Source organism: Centropristis striata, chromosome 4, assembly GCF_030273125.1.
Source record: "Centropristis striata isolate RG_2023a ecotype Rhode Island chromosome 4, C.striata_1.0, whole genome shotgun sequence".
Classification (NCBI taxonomy): Eukaryota; Metazoa; Chordata; class Actinopteri; order Perciformes; family Serranidae; genus Centropristis; species Centropristis striata.
Window position 1 is genome coordinate 14430851 of NC_081520.1, and position 14564 is coordinate 14445414.

The 14564-nt window shown below is 36.7% G+C and overlaps 2 protein-coding genes across 3 annotated transcripts; both read right to left on the bottom strand.

Annotated features, from left to right (window-relative positions):
• Window positions 1–234: 234 nt before the first annotated feature.
• stoml3a (stomatin (EPB72)-like 3a) lies at window positions 235–5621 on the bottom strand. Its single transcript, XM_059331682.1, has 7 exons — window positions 5012–5621; window positions 3931–4034; window positions 2086–2158; window positions 1897–1979; window positions 1588–1791; window positions 622–756; window positions 235–548 (listed from the first exon to the last, which is right to left on the bottom strand). Exons 1-7 carry the CDS (start codon window positions 5088–5090, stop codon window positions 360–362), a joined length of 867 nt encoding a protein of 288 aa, XP_059187665.1. The 5' UTR covers window positions 5091–5621; the 3' UTR covers window positions 235–359.
• A 938-nt stretch (window positions 5622–6559) lies between these two features.
• Window positions 6560–13582, bottom strand: slc25a15a (solute carrier family 25 member 15a). 2 transcript variants are annotated; one of them, XM_059331507.1, is made up of 6 exons: window positions 13224–13582; window positions 11961–12219; window positions 10150–10290; window positions 9876–10051; window positions 9608–9766; window positions 6560–7277 (listed from the first exon to the last, which is right to left on the bottom strand). In XM_059331507.1, exons 1-6 carry the CDS (start codon window positions 13276–13278, stop codon window positions 7156–7158), a joined length of 912 nt encoding a protein of 303 aa, XP_059187490.1. In that variant the 5' UTR covers window positions 13279–13582; the 3' UTR covers window positions 6560–7155. The 2 variants fall into 2 exon arrangements, with proteins under 2 accessions (XP_059187490.1, XP_059187492.1); XM_059331509.1 differs by lacking the exon at window positions 13224–13582 and adding an exon at window positions 12422–12521.
• Between the last annotated feature and the right edge of the window lie 982 nt (window positions 13583–14564).

A 14564-nucleotide genomic window follows, 5' to 3' on the forward strand; every position in this document is an offset into this window, starting at 1 on the left:
AACTCTTAAAACAAGATAAATGATCTAACACTTATAAATCTAAAGTTTTTTTTTTATCTTGGTAAGAAACAAATAATTTGCAGTGCACTCTGCTTGGGCCAGTTCATCGTTGCTTGCAGCTTTAATTTATCTTGTTTTAAGAGTTAATTTCTTATTTTAAGCGTTCAGCATGCTTATTTCTAGATTTAATCATCTTAATTTAACAAATCTTGTCAAGTGAAATTATCTGTCCATGCAGCAAGATAATTTCCCTCAGATTTAGTGTTTTTATCTTGTTTTTAGACCTTTTTTGCAGTGCAGTATCTGAGAGAGATGCCACTGAAGCTTATATCTGTAATATTAACTATATAGCAATAATATTATTTCCTCATAAAATTCTGCAAAATATCTATGGGCAGAGGGAAAATGATGGTGGAGTTCTTCTCTCCTGCAATGGTGTTGAGGGTCTGCAGGTATCGCAGCTGGAGAGCAGAGGGTGACTCAGCAATTATCAGAGAGGCTTCTTTCAGAGCCCTGGAAGCGTTCATCTCTCCCTCTGCAGAAATAATCTGAAACACAGATGGACAACGGTAAGAGTGCATCAAGAGGAAATTAAATAAAATCTTTCATCGCCCTCCTCACCTTCGCTCTGGCCTCCCGACTGGCTTCTGCCTCTGCTGCCATGGCTCTCTGAAGCTGTTGCGGCAACTTCACATCTTTGATCTCCACACGCTCCACCTTAATACCCCACGGATCAGTGGCTTCATCCAGAGACTCCTGCAGAGGAATATATCACTAACAAATATCACAGTCACATACAAGAAAGAAAAGGAAGATAAATCATCTTGGTTTAGACCAAAAAAAAGAGTGAAAATTGGGTTCATACTTGTCAGTTGGTCAGAAACCTGATAATTATGCTGTTCCATGTCTGCTGGATGTGTAAAGGTGTAAATATACACTACCGCTACTATATTTTCGATTCATTTTATAACTAATTTAATGAATAAAACAGTTTGTTTTCATGGAAAACAACAGACATTTTCTGGGTGACCACAAACTTTTGAGAGCTAGTGTATATATATATTTTAATCTTTTTAAGAAAATCTCATGTCATTTTCAACCCGTTTAGTGTAGCAATGTATGTTGAAAAAGACAAAAAAAACAGTTATTGTGTAGTTTGAATGAAGTAGAATAGCACGTTGAACATGTTAATAGTATAGTGTGTCCAAAAATATTTAAATAAGTAGTAGCTATAGTATCTCTGAAGACATTTTTGTATTTTTCTCAAAAACAATAAAACCTCACCATAGTATAGTATGTTGATATATGTAATAGCATAGTATGTTCAAAAATGTCACTTTGGGTCCCCTTTAAGTTTCAGAAAAACATACATTTTGGGTTTGGATGAAGACAGAAGTAATTTAATTTTACGGGTTTTGTTGCCCCCAAAGTAAGAAAAAAAAGTGAACTAATTTGGGGTCACCATAGTACAAATGAATTTAGATTTTAATGTCTAAATATTCCTATTAAATTTATTTTTTTGAGTTACTGAATGCATCATTCCTGATACCTCGTCATAAATCCCATCAGCACACAGTTTAGTCTCACCTGCATTTTGACTGATATACCCTCTCTGTCCGACAGCAGTTCTGCAAGGTTTTTGGTACCGAGTACATTCCTCAGGGTGGTTTGAGCCAGCAGCCGTGTAGATGAGTGTGCGTTGGACACATTGGCAACAGCAGAGATAGGGCAGTTTATACGGAAGTACACCACGCCATCAACAGACACTGTCACTGAGTCTTTGGTCAGAATCTGCAAGGAAAAAGCTCAAGTCATGGTGCTGCCTGTGATACAGAAAAGACACAAATGATATTTCCAAATTGGATGTACATACAACAAATGCAAAATAAAATGTACCTCTTGTGGAGGGATGTCAAAGGACACAGTTCTCAGATCGACTTTGACGAGGCTATCCGTGCATGGCAGAACAAAGAAAAGTCCTGGGAAGAAATGCAGGTTCTGCTTAAATTTTAAATGTATTTATCAGCAGACATTTGCAGCCAGAAAAACAGTTTCTGGACAATTATTCCCCACAGTATGACAAACCTGGCCCTTTAGGTTTCCCGCTTGTGATCCGGCCGAGTCTGAAAATGACAGCTCGCTCGTACTCCTTCACTATCTAGAAACACAACCAGCCATACACAGAACATAACAGAAACAAATTAGTATGAAGGAAAAACTTTACAGAACTTTAATTTGCCACTAATGCATTTTAGTGAATCAGTTTGTAAGGTTTACTCCCTGAACATGTGTAGTGGTGTGTTGTTCGTGAACTTTGCATTCACTTTCAACTAATCTTTTCTATAACTAGGGAGTAATTAGTAGTCTCAGTGAGTGATTTGTTCATTTTCACACAGTACGTTCACTTACCACATGGCAGCTGCATAAGCTCAGCCGGGACTGAAAACTGAAATGATTACTTCGCGACTCAAATATGCATCCTTAACCCATAAGAACCCCTGGTTACATGCGTGTAACAAACACTTTAAATGTTCTATAATCTCCCATATTCAGCTTTATGCTTCACCTTAACTCATTAAGTCCCTTAGCAAGACTGTTTGACTGTGTGACTGTGACAAGAAGTGACTTCTCCAAAATATGGGTGTGACTGGAAACAGAAATGTGACAAAGTAGCAAATTTCAAAAAGCTTAATTTTTGTTACTAGGCTAAGTTTAAACCCATTTAACAATTCTAATCCATTAACTTCCTGTATTGTATTTAACCTGTTTTGACCATATTTCCTGAACAAATTAATATTAAACAAGTAACAAAAATATCGTTGTGACGTTTACGTCACATCGGGCTTTTAACCTAAAAATCGAAAACTTGATGCAACGTATTTGTCACAATGACAAAAATGGTAATAGGCCACTCAATTATTTTCATTGTTTAAATTATTTTAAATTGATATATATGCTCTGCTGTTCAATTTAAAGTACATTTGACCAAATATAAATCCTATCCTATCCTGTCACAATTTTGATAAATGTTGTGGAGATGCAAAGAAAAGGGCAATTTGTGTTTCTGTAAGCAAAAAATGTGTCTAGTTTAATTATTTTAAAATAAGAAATATCATAAACATCAATTCCATCCACATCGAAGATCTTTGACATTTAGGGGTAGTATTTAAAAAAAAAAAAACACATCATCAATGTGTTCTCTGTGGTCCATTTGGTCTGTGGTATATCCCCCATAATTTTCCTTTAAGGATAAATGGGTCTGGGTTCTTGTGGGTTAAATTTCCCTTTCATACATTTGTCACATGACAGGCTGCTCAGACACAGGGCTGTGGGCGCCGCACTAGTTAAAATTAATAAAATTACTTTGTTCAATTTACCGTCCGAGAGTCAGTGATCAGATTCACCAAAAAGATTTGAACTTCCCAAAACTAAACCGGTGCTCTGGGTCACCCTGCCTTAAAGCCACCATGTGACTTTAATCGGCCCCCCAGTGGGTGTGGTAGGTACATAACAATGCATGACTGATAATTAATCTGTAAATCACACATTCACTGGAGATGTCTAAATTTTCTGTAAAACCTACCATTAAAGTAAATTGAATGATCTCTCATCAAATAGAAGTGCTCCATTTATTGCATTTAAGAACTTATTTAAAGTTACATTTATGCACCCAGATATGATTCACGAGAAAAGCCTGTAAGCTTTTTAGATGCCGAATTGATGGGATTAGTTAAGTCTTTTCTGACCTGCCATTGATCTTTTAAACATGGTTGGAATTTTAAAAATTATATATATTATATATTAAAAAACAGATATTTTCCAGAACAATCAATACTGACATAAAGACCCTGCCAAGTCCTATACAAAGGCATCGTTTTTTTACTTGTCTAATCCCAATCAGCAATGTACATCAATGAGAATAGTTTGTACCTTAATACACAAGAATATTGTAACTGGGAAGGTTGCTGCGACGAAGAGGAGAGATACGATGACCAACAGCCAACCGAAACATCCCAGTTTATGAGAGTTTTTATCTGTAGAGAGAGTGAAAAACACTTTATCAACTCATAATTGAGTACAGGGAGGTTTGCATATTTTCCAGCTCTGTTCCACATCTGTGAGCATTTAAATCCAAACCAGAGATTGTTGTTTTGTTCACACAATTAAAAAGTAATATGGTCCAGTGGGACAGCACCTTTTATCAAAGCTGACAGAAAACATTCATGTAATTAAGCAGTGAGATGAAGTGGATTAACACTTCTCATTTGTCTATGATAGAGTAAATAATCTCTGAGTGAAGTCATGTTCTTAGTCATCGTTACGTGAAGCTACTAAACTATTGATGCACCATCCTTTAAAAGTCTACACACTGTGATCTAATGCTCTCCTTTAGTTACAGAGGGAACATTTAAAATGATCTAGTCTGAGGGTTGATTTTTCCGTGAAGGAAGAAGCTGCAACATTTCATACTTGTCAGAGCACTTTCACTGGAAAAATAAATCATATTCATTATCCATATTTTCTAATTTTGTGCAGGAAGACAAACTACAAATTCTACAAGAATTCCAGAGCTATAAAAACTATTTTTTTAAAAACACTAATATGAGCAATTTCACTTGGATTGTACCATGGTTACATATTATGTATTATGTCTCAATACAACATAAAATGAAAATAATAAATACAAAAACATGAACATAAATTGAATCTCATTACACTACAAGGCACTAGTGAATAACTTTGTTTATTATTTTTTTATTTCACAAAATAATACAAACATTATAAACAAAACGTCGCTTTACAGACAAACACACATATTCTCTGTGATACAACCCTTAATAATAGCAAAGTTTAGGCCTTCAAATATTTATCATCCCTGGCATGTTCACCCTCAATAGTTTGGACCATTTCCACTCAGCAAGTTAACTTAAGAAATAAACATTAATAAACATTAATCTTCTATACTGCCAGTCAAAGTCTCCCTTTGAAAAGGAAATAAAAAAGTATTTACCTTCGATATTCTCATCTGCGTTGATCTCAAGTTTACCCTGTGTTACCATGTCGGCCGTGCTGGATGTTGTTGAGTTCATTAGTGAGTATGTTGTCGTTGTGATGGAGCAACTGAAGCAACGCTTCGGTCTCCCTGTGGGATGTGACCGGCACACTTACTTCATCACCTGGCACGCACACACATTCTTGTACTTCTATCTTTGTGAGGGCCCTCTGTAATAGTGAATTCCCTTGCAAGGTTATAATAGTTTTGAATTTTTCATCAGTTTAGTTTTAATGAGTTTTTAGAGTGAGTTTGCTAGTTTTAGTTTAGTTTATTTTTTTGAAAATGCTTTAGTTTTAGTTGAGTTTTTATTAGTTTTAGTGTTTTTTTGTAATGGGGTATTTGTTGGGTGGGAGATTAAAAGAGGTCACAGTAAATTTTGCCTTTATTTCCTTTGTCTGATCCATCTTCATGATGTATGAAAAAAGTTGACAAAGACGAAAATGAAGGACATTTTCACTATAATATTAGTTAGTATTGTATCCACACAAAACAGTTTCAGTTAATTATCATTATCATGTAACCTTTAACCCTTAAAACAAAGTCTGAAATCTCAAAAAAGCCCTTAAAGAAGTGAGGACCGGCCGAAATGTCCTCACTCTGTTGGTTAAAAACGTGTTCTGGTCCTCACTATGTAGGAAGTACAAGAAAACACACACACACACACACACACACACACACTCCCTCTTGGTGCGTGACTTAAGGAGTCACCCAGTGGGTGCCACCAGGTAACATGAGCCACAGAGTCTAACCAGCCTTTATGTGGCTCCTGTATCTGAAAGCTTAAAGTTCACCTCTTGTGCTTTTCCATTATACTCTTACATTCATGTCCAGGAGACTGACACCTGTTGAGTGCGGGTTATGAATAAACAATAAGTGGCAGTCAAGTCATGTAACATGAGAGCCGGTGCAGCCACGAGGAGATGTGGTCGTGTCCATGTCAGTCCTCTATTTTAATAGAAATGTACCCACATTTTGAAGAAATCTCAAAGGAAATCTTTTTCATATTCCTTCCCATTTTAACAGAAGTGTTGCATAACTGAGCATTTAAAACACCCTGACTACTAATTAAAAACCAAGTCATTTCTCTAATGTGCAGCTGTACGGTGCACAGTGTGTGTGTGTGTGTGTGTGTGTGTGTGTGTACTATTGTAACAACTGACATGTGATTATTATTACCATCCTATGATCTAATTATTTTACAATGTTATTATATTTCCACCATTTTTCAGTGAGGTCCCTTTATTCGTCTGTCACATGATACTTCGTCACATGACAGTCAGCCCATACAGTAAATGTTGAGTGCATGTGAATCCAGGTGAAGTTGATCACAACAATAAATAGGCTCACTTTACCATTAACACAAGCAAAAAAAAAATCTGTTTATATTCCATCATGCAACAATACTCATTATTCTTAGCAGTTGCAATTATTATTATTATTTTTTACATATTTATTAAAAAAAATACAATTATCATTTGTCTTATTACATTTTACTGTAACAAACTCCAATACAGATTTCTTTTTAAAGACTTTTCTTTAACTAACATTATTATAATCTGATTTTTGAAGCTTTATTTTGTTTCCTCCAATTGTCAATTGTTTTTTAATTAATTGAAAAATATGGAAAATGAAGAGCATCCAGTCAGATTAACTTCTTAAATGTCATTAATGGTAAATGTGCAGAACGGCTGAACTGTTTAAATTGCCTTGAGGGCAGGTTGAACTGACTTTTCATATCCTGCCCTGTGAGTGTTTTATTATGATTTGACTTGCAAATACTTTTGTGAACACTCGCTGAAAAATGTGTGGTGAGGTACAACCCTGGCACTGTCGACCATGAATAAAAGTATTCACAGTTGTAACACTAAGACTTTAAAATTGTTTTTTTAATCACTGTGATCAGCAGAGTACAGAAACATGTTCATGTCGTTCACAATATATTCAAAAACAGGCATACCAATAGCACCAATGCTTTCATAGTTTTAGGTCCCATCTAATCAATCATTAAAGCATAAAACTTTTCATCATCTCAATTTAAAAATACAAGAAGACAAGTCATATTTTAACATAATACTTCCTTCAAGTAAAGGTCCTTCCCATCAGTTACCAACTGTCTCCATCATGAATTTGCGACTGAGCTCATAAGCCAGGAAGAGGGCCCCGTTGGCAGGGAAGGTGCGTATCATGGTGGGAGTCAGGCCCGAGTACAGAGTGGTGAACCCTGTGGGAGGAGAGAGAGTCAGCCAGCCACACAGGTAATTCCCCACAGATGAGTCAGGCCTCCACCTTGGGCCAATTAGTAACAAGATGCATCTCCACTCTGCGTCACAGTCAGACCAGCAGTGGTGCAGTCACAGCTTTTCAAAGTCTGAAAGTTCAACTCCCCTATTAACCCACCGCGGGCTAATTTACTAGGTTTAGCTCAGGATTTAGGTAAATAAAGGGCTTAAGGGTAAAAATATTTGTCTCAACTGAAGTCCACATTACACAAGCTCGCATTAAAATTCTGACATGTGATAATAGATAATCGCACAAACTTCTTCTTTTTCAGGTTAGACATTTACTAAATCAGCGGTTCACAAACTTTTTTAGCCGCGCACCCCCTTCTATGTCCAAACCAGGTTGACCACACCTTCAAAAAAACAAAACGCAAGAAGCTTTTTTATAACCATATTAAAGGTGGCATGTTTAATCATGCTGAAATGACCAAAACACACATAAAAAAAATAATCACGCTCACAACAAAAAGCTGTCGCATTTGAATTAATCTGAAACACCATAACACAGTTTCAATATAATGCAACAAAGTTATGCACAAGCTTCACTTTTAAGAGCAAAGAGGATGATGAAAGGCTCAGGATCAGAGGCAGAAAGCAGATATGTTGGGAAAATGTTATAATATTTTGAGCAGCGTTGAACAAAAATTGCAGCAAGTTTAAATGAGTGTGGAGCTAAACAACCCCGTCATCATAACACAGGATGGAAAAATGGAAGAAGATAACTTCTTCTACGCTTCATTTTAAGATGAAGTGCATTTTGAATAGCTTGCATTTATTAATTAATTAATATTACAGTTTTTGATTTTACATTTTACAAACGAAATATTTATTTACACGTCTTTATTGTGTGGGGGAAAAATGTAATTGTGTAATTATCAGACCGCCATTACATTTTTCATTTCGCGCACCCCCTAGTGGCAATTTACGCACCCCTGGGGGTGCACGCACCACACTTTAGGAACAGCTGTACTAGATCAAGCTTTAATATTTTTAATTTATCATCTAATTACTGTGATTCTAAAAGAAATACCACTGCATTTGACCTGTTCCATACACATTTCAACCAGTTCCACAAGGCCAATGTGTTCTGCATTTCTTCCATCATGCCTGCAGATGGTGCAAACAGTGAGGCATGTGGCTGTGACTCAGTACAACAAGCATGCAGACAGAGATGAGATGCTGCTCTGTTGAGATGTTCTGTCCCATTAATGCCATCACCGTGACCAAGCATACATGAACAATGTATTACTGGCAGTGTTTTTCTTTCAACTTTTTTTTTTTATATTTTAGCTATTTCAAATGTTTATTTTCAGCACACTTAAATTTCCTTCAGGAATGTCATCCTTTCTAGTGTCTTTTATTATTATTTTTTGCATCTACATTGTTTATCTGTGCAGCACATTCAGCCCTTTTTTTAGCATGCTTTGCTCTTGTTATGCTGGACTCTATCTACTATATTATACATGCTAATATTCACAAGTTATTACTTGTTATGCACTGGTGTTTTCATTGTTGACAAGTCTAATAAGCCGTATCTGTGTCATTCTAACTGTTTGCTGATAATAAACAAACAAACAGTGCCATCTCATTCAGGGCTTATTCAGGTAATAATTTTGATTCATTTTGTCTCATTATGCACATTGACCTGCACTGTGAGACAATATAACCAAATATAGCGTGTGTGTATATATTCTGACACAATAGAGAGGAAGGTGAATTAAGGATATCAGACATGGTGGCTGCAATGCAACAAAGTTCCTCTGTATTTAATAGAAAATGTTTTAGAGAAGGTTAGAGAATAAACATCACCAAAACAAATATTACTTACTGGAGAATCTTCTTTTGAATTAGCTTCTCTTACTGTAAGATGAGAGGTGTCTTTGTAGAGGTTATTTCCGATTTCTGAATGTCAAAACTGGTTATGAAACTGAATAGAAGAATCGAGTCTAGACAGTGTGCGTAAGTGTGTGTTTGAGTCAGCACTGCTCTCTACTGAACCAAGGTTGTTCACAAAAAGCCAAATTACACAGTTGCTGTCCTTCACACTATGATTACATTTCCTGTGATGTATAAGCAGTGAGTTGTTTTACTCTGCTGCCACAGATATGGACAGCAGTAGGAATTTTAGAGAAATTTGAGAAGACAACAAAAGGTGAAATAAATATTCTTTAATCTGTTAAACTATAAAAACTATACTGTTGAAAATCATACCAAACTGGGTGAATTTCAATTTTGTTTAAGTTGAACATACAGATGTGTGTTCAATTCTTACCTTCAGTGCGTATGACACCGATGAAGGTCTTTATGAAACCCTCTTGCCTTCCAGCTAAAGAATACACCTGGATCCTGGACTTCACACAGTCTATGGGATAGACCATCAACCAAAGACAAGCTCCTCCCAATCCACCGCTGAACATGAGTGGAAGAATACCTGCAAAGACCAAAATTATCATGTTTGGACCGATCACAGAAACAAGAACGCATCACAAATTGAAAAAAATAGACATTAAATATGAATTATGAATATGAAATAACCATACCTATACTGTCCTTGTCTGTGCCCATGTACTGTGCAAAATTAGACCGAGACACTTCATAGGCCCCAAAAAAGCAGAAGTAACCTGGAATCTCCCTCATCACGGTGGATGTCAGTCCTTCATAGAAACCCAGGGGACCCTTTGTTTTCAACACCGTCTTCACCACTGTCCAGGCTGTGCTGAAATCACACCACACAACAGTCAAAAGTGCATCACCTGATATTAAACATGTTTTGCTCATTACAATGTCTCAATGTCTCAATTTAGTCGCACTGACCTTCTCTGTCCGCTTGCAATTTTGCCAGAAGCTTTCATTTCGTGCATTGCCTGCAGGCGACATTTCACCAGCTCAGTGGGGCAAAGCGCCATGGAGGAGAAGATAGAGGCTAAAGACCCCGCAGATGCCTTCTGAATATCACTAATGAACAAAAAGGATGCAATAGAATGATTAAAAAGAATGTGCATTTTGTGTGTGCACAGGAAGTCTACAAATCTCAGTCTCTACAATTAAGATATTTAATTTCTTACTGCAACTAAAAAGATCAATTACTTCCTAGCATAACCACAAATAAGAGGCCATTTGTTCTCTTACAGTCTGCTGACACACAGATGTCCTGCATGTCTTTAAACATTAAGTGCACTAAATCTAGATCTGATAGAACTGTTTTTATCTCAAAGAGCTCAAACAAAAAGCCATTAATACACAAAGTCTCCTTGTCAATAAATGCAGAGGGGCTGGCTCCTGGCTACACACTTGAAATCTCTCTGAATAAACTGTTTCTTAGATTAAGTCATTCCCATATAGTATTTTTACACCCAGTTACAATAAAGATGTTTGTCTGTTGTTGTTGTTCAGTTGTTCAGCAATGTAAAAGATTTAACTGATTACGATGGTTTACAATATGGATATATTTGCATTTTGACTAAACAAGCAATCCCTTTAAAAACTTGAAGAAGGCCTTAAGAATGTATCCTCTTGAAGACTTCCTCTCATTAATCTCTCTCTAATCTCTCCTACAGCATACTCTAATTCAGAAGGGAGACACTCTAGGTTGTTAAAAATGGTAATATGTCCTTAGAGGCAGGATGTTTTGGGGCTGTGATCAGCCTGAGAAGAAGACTGCAGGCAGCACTTAGGGCTGATTAAATCCCACCCGCTAAAAATAATTTAATCTTTTTTTATTTACAGATAATTCTCCTAAAAAAACACTAATGCAGTAAGGCTCATTGCTCGTTGTAGCATTAATTGTGTTTAAAGGTTTATTTTGACATTATTTTGGGTTCTATTCAGGGTGCAACCAACGATACATTTTTTGTAGAGATTTATTTTTTAATAATTATTCAATAATGCATGGTGAAATGCTATACTACACAGTGTGTGGATAGAGGAAGCAGAAAGTCTTGGATGACATGGAAGGGATTTAGAGGAGACAAGGAGATTTGAGCATTTGGATATTAACAGGAAAATGGTATCATCAAGACAATAGTAAGACATCACACTGATTCTCTGGACACTGGGCTAAAAAAATAGATTTGGTTCATATTAACCCTCTGGAGTCACCAAAAGCGCCAAAGCATTACTTCTTCATGACATCCAGACATTTTTAAAAAAACAGCATCGAGTCCTACCATAAATTTACCTCTAAAGACCTGACTTGTAACTCCATGCCAGTTTTAGTTTTTTGATGATGATATACCAAGTAAAACTGGAGACAAGGTCAAATATATTTTGTATAAAAATATGGAACTGGATGTAACCCTCTTATATGTTATATCTGCAACCTTTGTTCACATTTGCAACATTTTTTTTCTTTGTTTCTTTTGGGTTCAAACTGATCCAGTAAGTCAGGATGAAAAAATAATTATCAGGTCATTTAGGTGATGTTGGGCTGAAAAAAATTGACCAACATGGCTTTTAAACATTTTTTTAAGTGGCGTATACAGGCTGGATGAAAATGATTCAAAAATGGACAAAATAGCCCAAGACTCCATAGAGTTAATAAATTGTCATACAATATGGATGTCCTCCCCAAAGCGAGTTATGGAGCTTATTATGTATAAAGGAGTAAGTACACAGAAATGTCAAACCTGAGATCGGCTCCTTTATCCATCTTGGACACAAAGCGTATCACATCCTGGCAGAGTCCATAACTCAAGAACAGCACAGCGTTCTCACTGATGTTGGCTATGAGTGCCGGGGTCGTGCCTTGGTAGAGACCACGCAGTCCCACCTGCCTGAAGGTGGATGTGAAGCAGTGGATGAAGCCGCGGTACATGGTGGGGAACGTCTGCATCTTGACCTTTGTGGTGTCAAACGGCTGACCACTCAGCACACAAGCTGTACCACCTGACAAAGGATTTCAAGAAGTGTCTTATTAAGGTTTAATAAGAGAGATGTATCAGAGCAGAAGTGCCAAAAGCAAAGTCAAGCAACAGTTTGAACACACAGACCCACATTTAGAAAGACAGCTAAATGCAATTTTTGTTTTTGGATATGACTTTGTAGATAAAGAACTGTACACTAAACTGTCCACAATAATGCTCCTGACCTTATGCCTTCTCCAAAACCGAAGCCAAAATGTCCTATTTCCTCTAATAGAAGGGGAAGGGTGTTATGCATCACCCTTACACAATATACCAAGAAAAGATGACTGATGAATACATGCTAAATATTAAACAATGCCTCCTGTATAGAATTAAAGGATGTCATGTCTGTCTTCTTCCAACTTCAGAATATTGTGCAGAAAAACCTCATGTTTGTCCTTGACCACTGAGATATGCAAGCACATTTCACTTTATCACAAATAACACATTGTGTCTTTGTTCTCTGTATCACATGAATAAAATGGACTTCCTGACAGTCAACAAGAGAGCCATCATTATATCCATTTATAAAACTCTACAGCTGAAGCTTCCAAACTACCTTACACCTCTTCTCTCATTCTAAGTACAGTTAAGTACAGTACACAAACCAGCAACTACTTAACCTTGGATAGACCTCATGTACGGACTAATGTGGGCAGAAACTTGTTTCTCCAGATAATAGACACAGCAGAGGTAACAAAGTGAAAAACAATGGAACAAAAATGCTGTTATACACCTGCATTGTCAGAGTCAAAGCATCCCTGGTCCAGACTAGGTAGCTAGGTAGGTAGATAGGTAGGTAGGTAGGTAGGTAGATAGATGGATAGATAGATAGATAGATAGATAGATAGATAGATAGATAGATAGATAGATAGATAGATAGATAGATAGATTGTTAAGTAGGTAGGTAGGTAGGTAGGTAGGTAGGTAGTTTGTTAAGTAGGTAGATAGGCAGGTTAGAAGGTCTGATTCATAGATGTAACTCACCTATTGCTCCAGCTGAGAAGTCGATGATTGCCTGGATTATGGGATGTGGAGCCATAATAATGCATGAGATGAGATAAGATAAGCTAGAAATAGACAGGCGCACCGGCACACTACCAAGTATTACGCTTCCACTTGAGCATCTCAATTCGCAAAATGAAACACAGATTTTCAGGAATGCATGACAAAGTTCAATTTTCCTTTAAATCTTCACATGCCTCGGCTTTGCTGTGGGAGTTTACTGTCTTATTGTACTTCCGCTTTCTTAGCAACGTCTAGTGAAATCCATTGGCGGGTTGCAACAGGTCATTCCTGCCGTGCGTAAAAGCTTTGCGCACACCGAGCGCACAAGGAGCTGCATCAAGCTATATATATAGAAGAAACCACAAATAGTACAGGAAACTATTTATTATAACCCCCAAATTAAAGAATGATAATAAAGCGTAAACACAGACTGTTAAATCCTTATACTTCTGGTGACTGCGGGCACTTAATTAACTGATACAGCACAGAGAAGCTGATAAGTACAAAAAAACAAAAAAAGTACGCAGCTGATAAAAAATAAAATAAAACGTGTCTTTTGGTGTGGCGTTTGTCTTGGTCATCCTAAATAGAGTTAAATGCGGAAGAGATGAGATGCTGGCTTTGCCGGTTGTAATGCCTCCCAGTTACCACAAGATGTCTATAAAGTCCATAGTTTCCTGAGGACTCAAAAACAGCTTCTGGTCCAATAAACCACTGAGAAGCAGCTACACCTACAGCTACAGGTAGAAACTGGTCCATAACATTATTTTAATACTGGGAAGCAGCTCTGTCCTTGCCTCCTTTAATCAAAAATATTCTTAAATCTTTTCTCAAAAGTTGTGTTTTATTATACAGAGTTGGAAGCAGTATTTTATTTATGTAACCCTATTTACCTCTGTAATAGTCTAACTCTGGTTTGAATTTCTTTTTTCAATTTAATTGTTTTTAGGTTTTATAAACAGTTTGTAAACCCTGTACTTTTAAGTTGTTATACACTATGATCATTGGATGTAGCACTAGCAGTGGGAGCCTACTAGTGTTTATTTCTGTGGAGAACTAATTTAGAAAGTTCTGGTCTTAAGGAGTGGTGTGGGGTTGTCTCAATTTCAAATGTAAGTTGCACATCAAATAATAGGACTTGTTATCATCTTCCATAAATATCAGATGGCAGATAGATCATACAATATCTAACCCACATCAATTATTTAGGTTTTAAGATTTCAGTTATCAATGGGGTGACAAAAAGTACTTGTTTTTATGACACATAGGGGAAAGTTATTGATAGTATCATTACTCTCTGGACGCAAAGTGTAAAATTAT

Bases quoted from the DNA above. Each gene is read 5' to 3' on its own strand.
- slc25a15a (XM_059331507.1), bottom strand. From the start codon at position 13,278: ATGGCTCCACATCCCATAATCCAGGCAATCATCGACTTCTCAGCTGGA. The intron at 12,220-13,223 runs GTGAGTTACATC...ATCCTTTGTCAG, and splicing joins CTTCTCAGCTGGAGCAATAG to GTGGTACAGCTTGTGTGCTG. The intron at 9,767-9,875 runs GTATGGTTATTT...TGGTCTTTGCAG, and splicing joins CACAGACAAGGACAGTATAG to GTATTCTTCCACTCATGTTC.
- stoml3a (XM_059331682.1), bottom strand. From the start codon at position 5,090: ATGAACTCAACAACATCCAGCACGGCCGACATGGTAACACAGGGTAAA. The intron at 1,980-2,085 runs GTTTGTCATACT...ATTTCTTCCCAG, and splicing joins CGGGAAACCTAAAGGGCCAG to GACTTTTCTTTGTTCTGCCA. The intron at 1,792-1,896 runs GTACATTTTATT...TTTTCCTTGCAG, and splicing joins TTGACATCCCTCCACAAGAG to ATTCTGACCAAAGACTCAGT.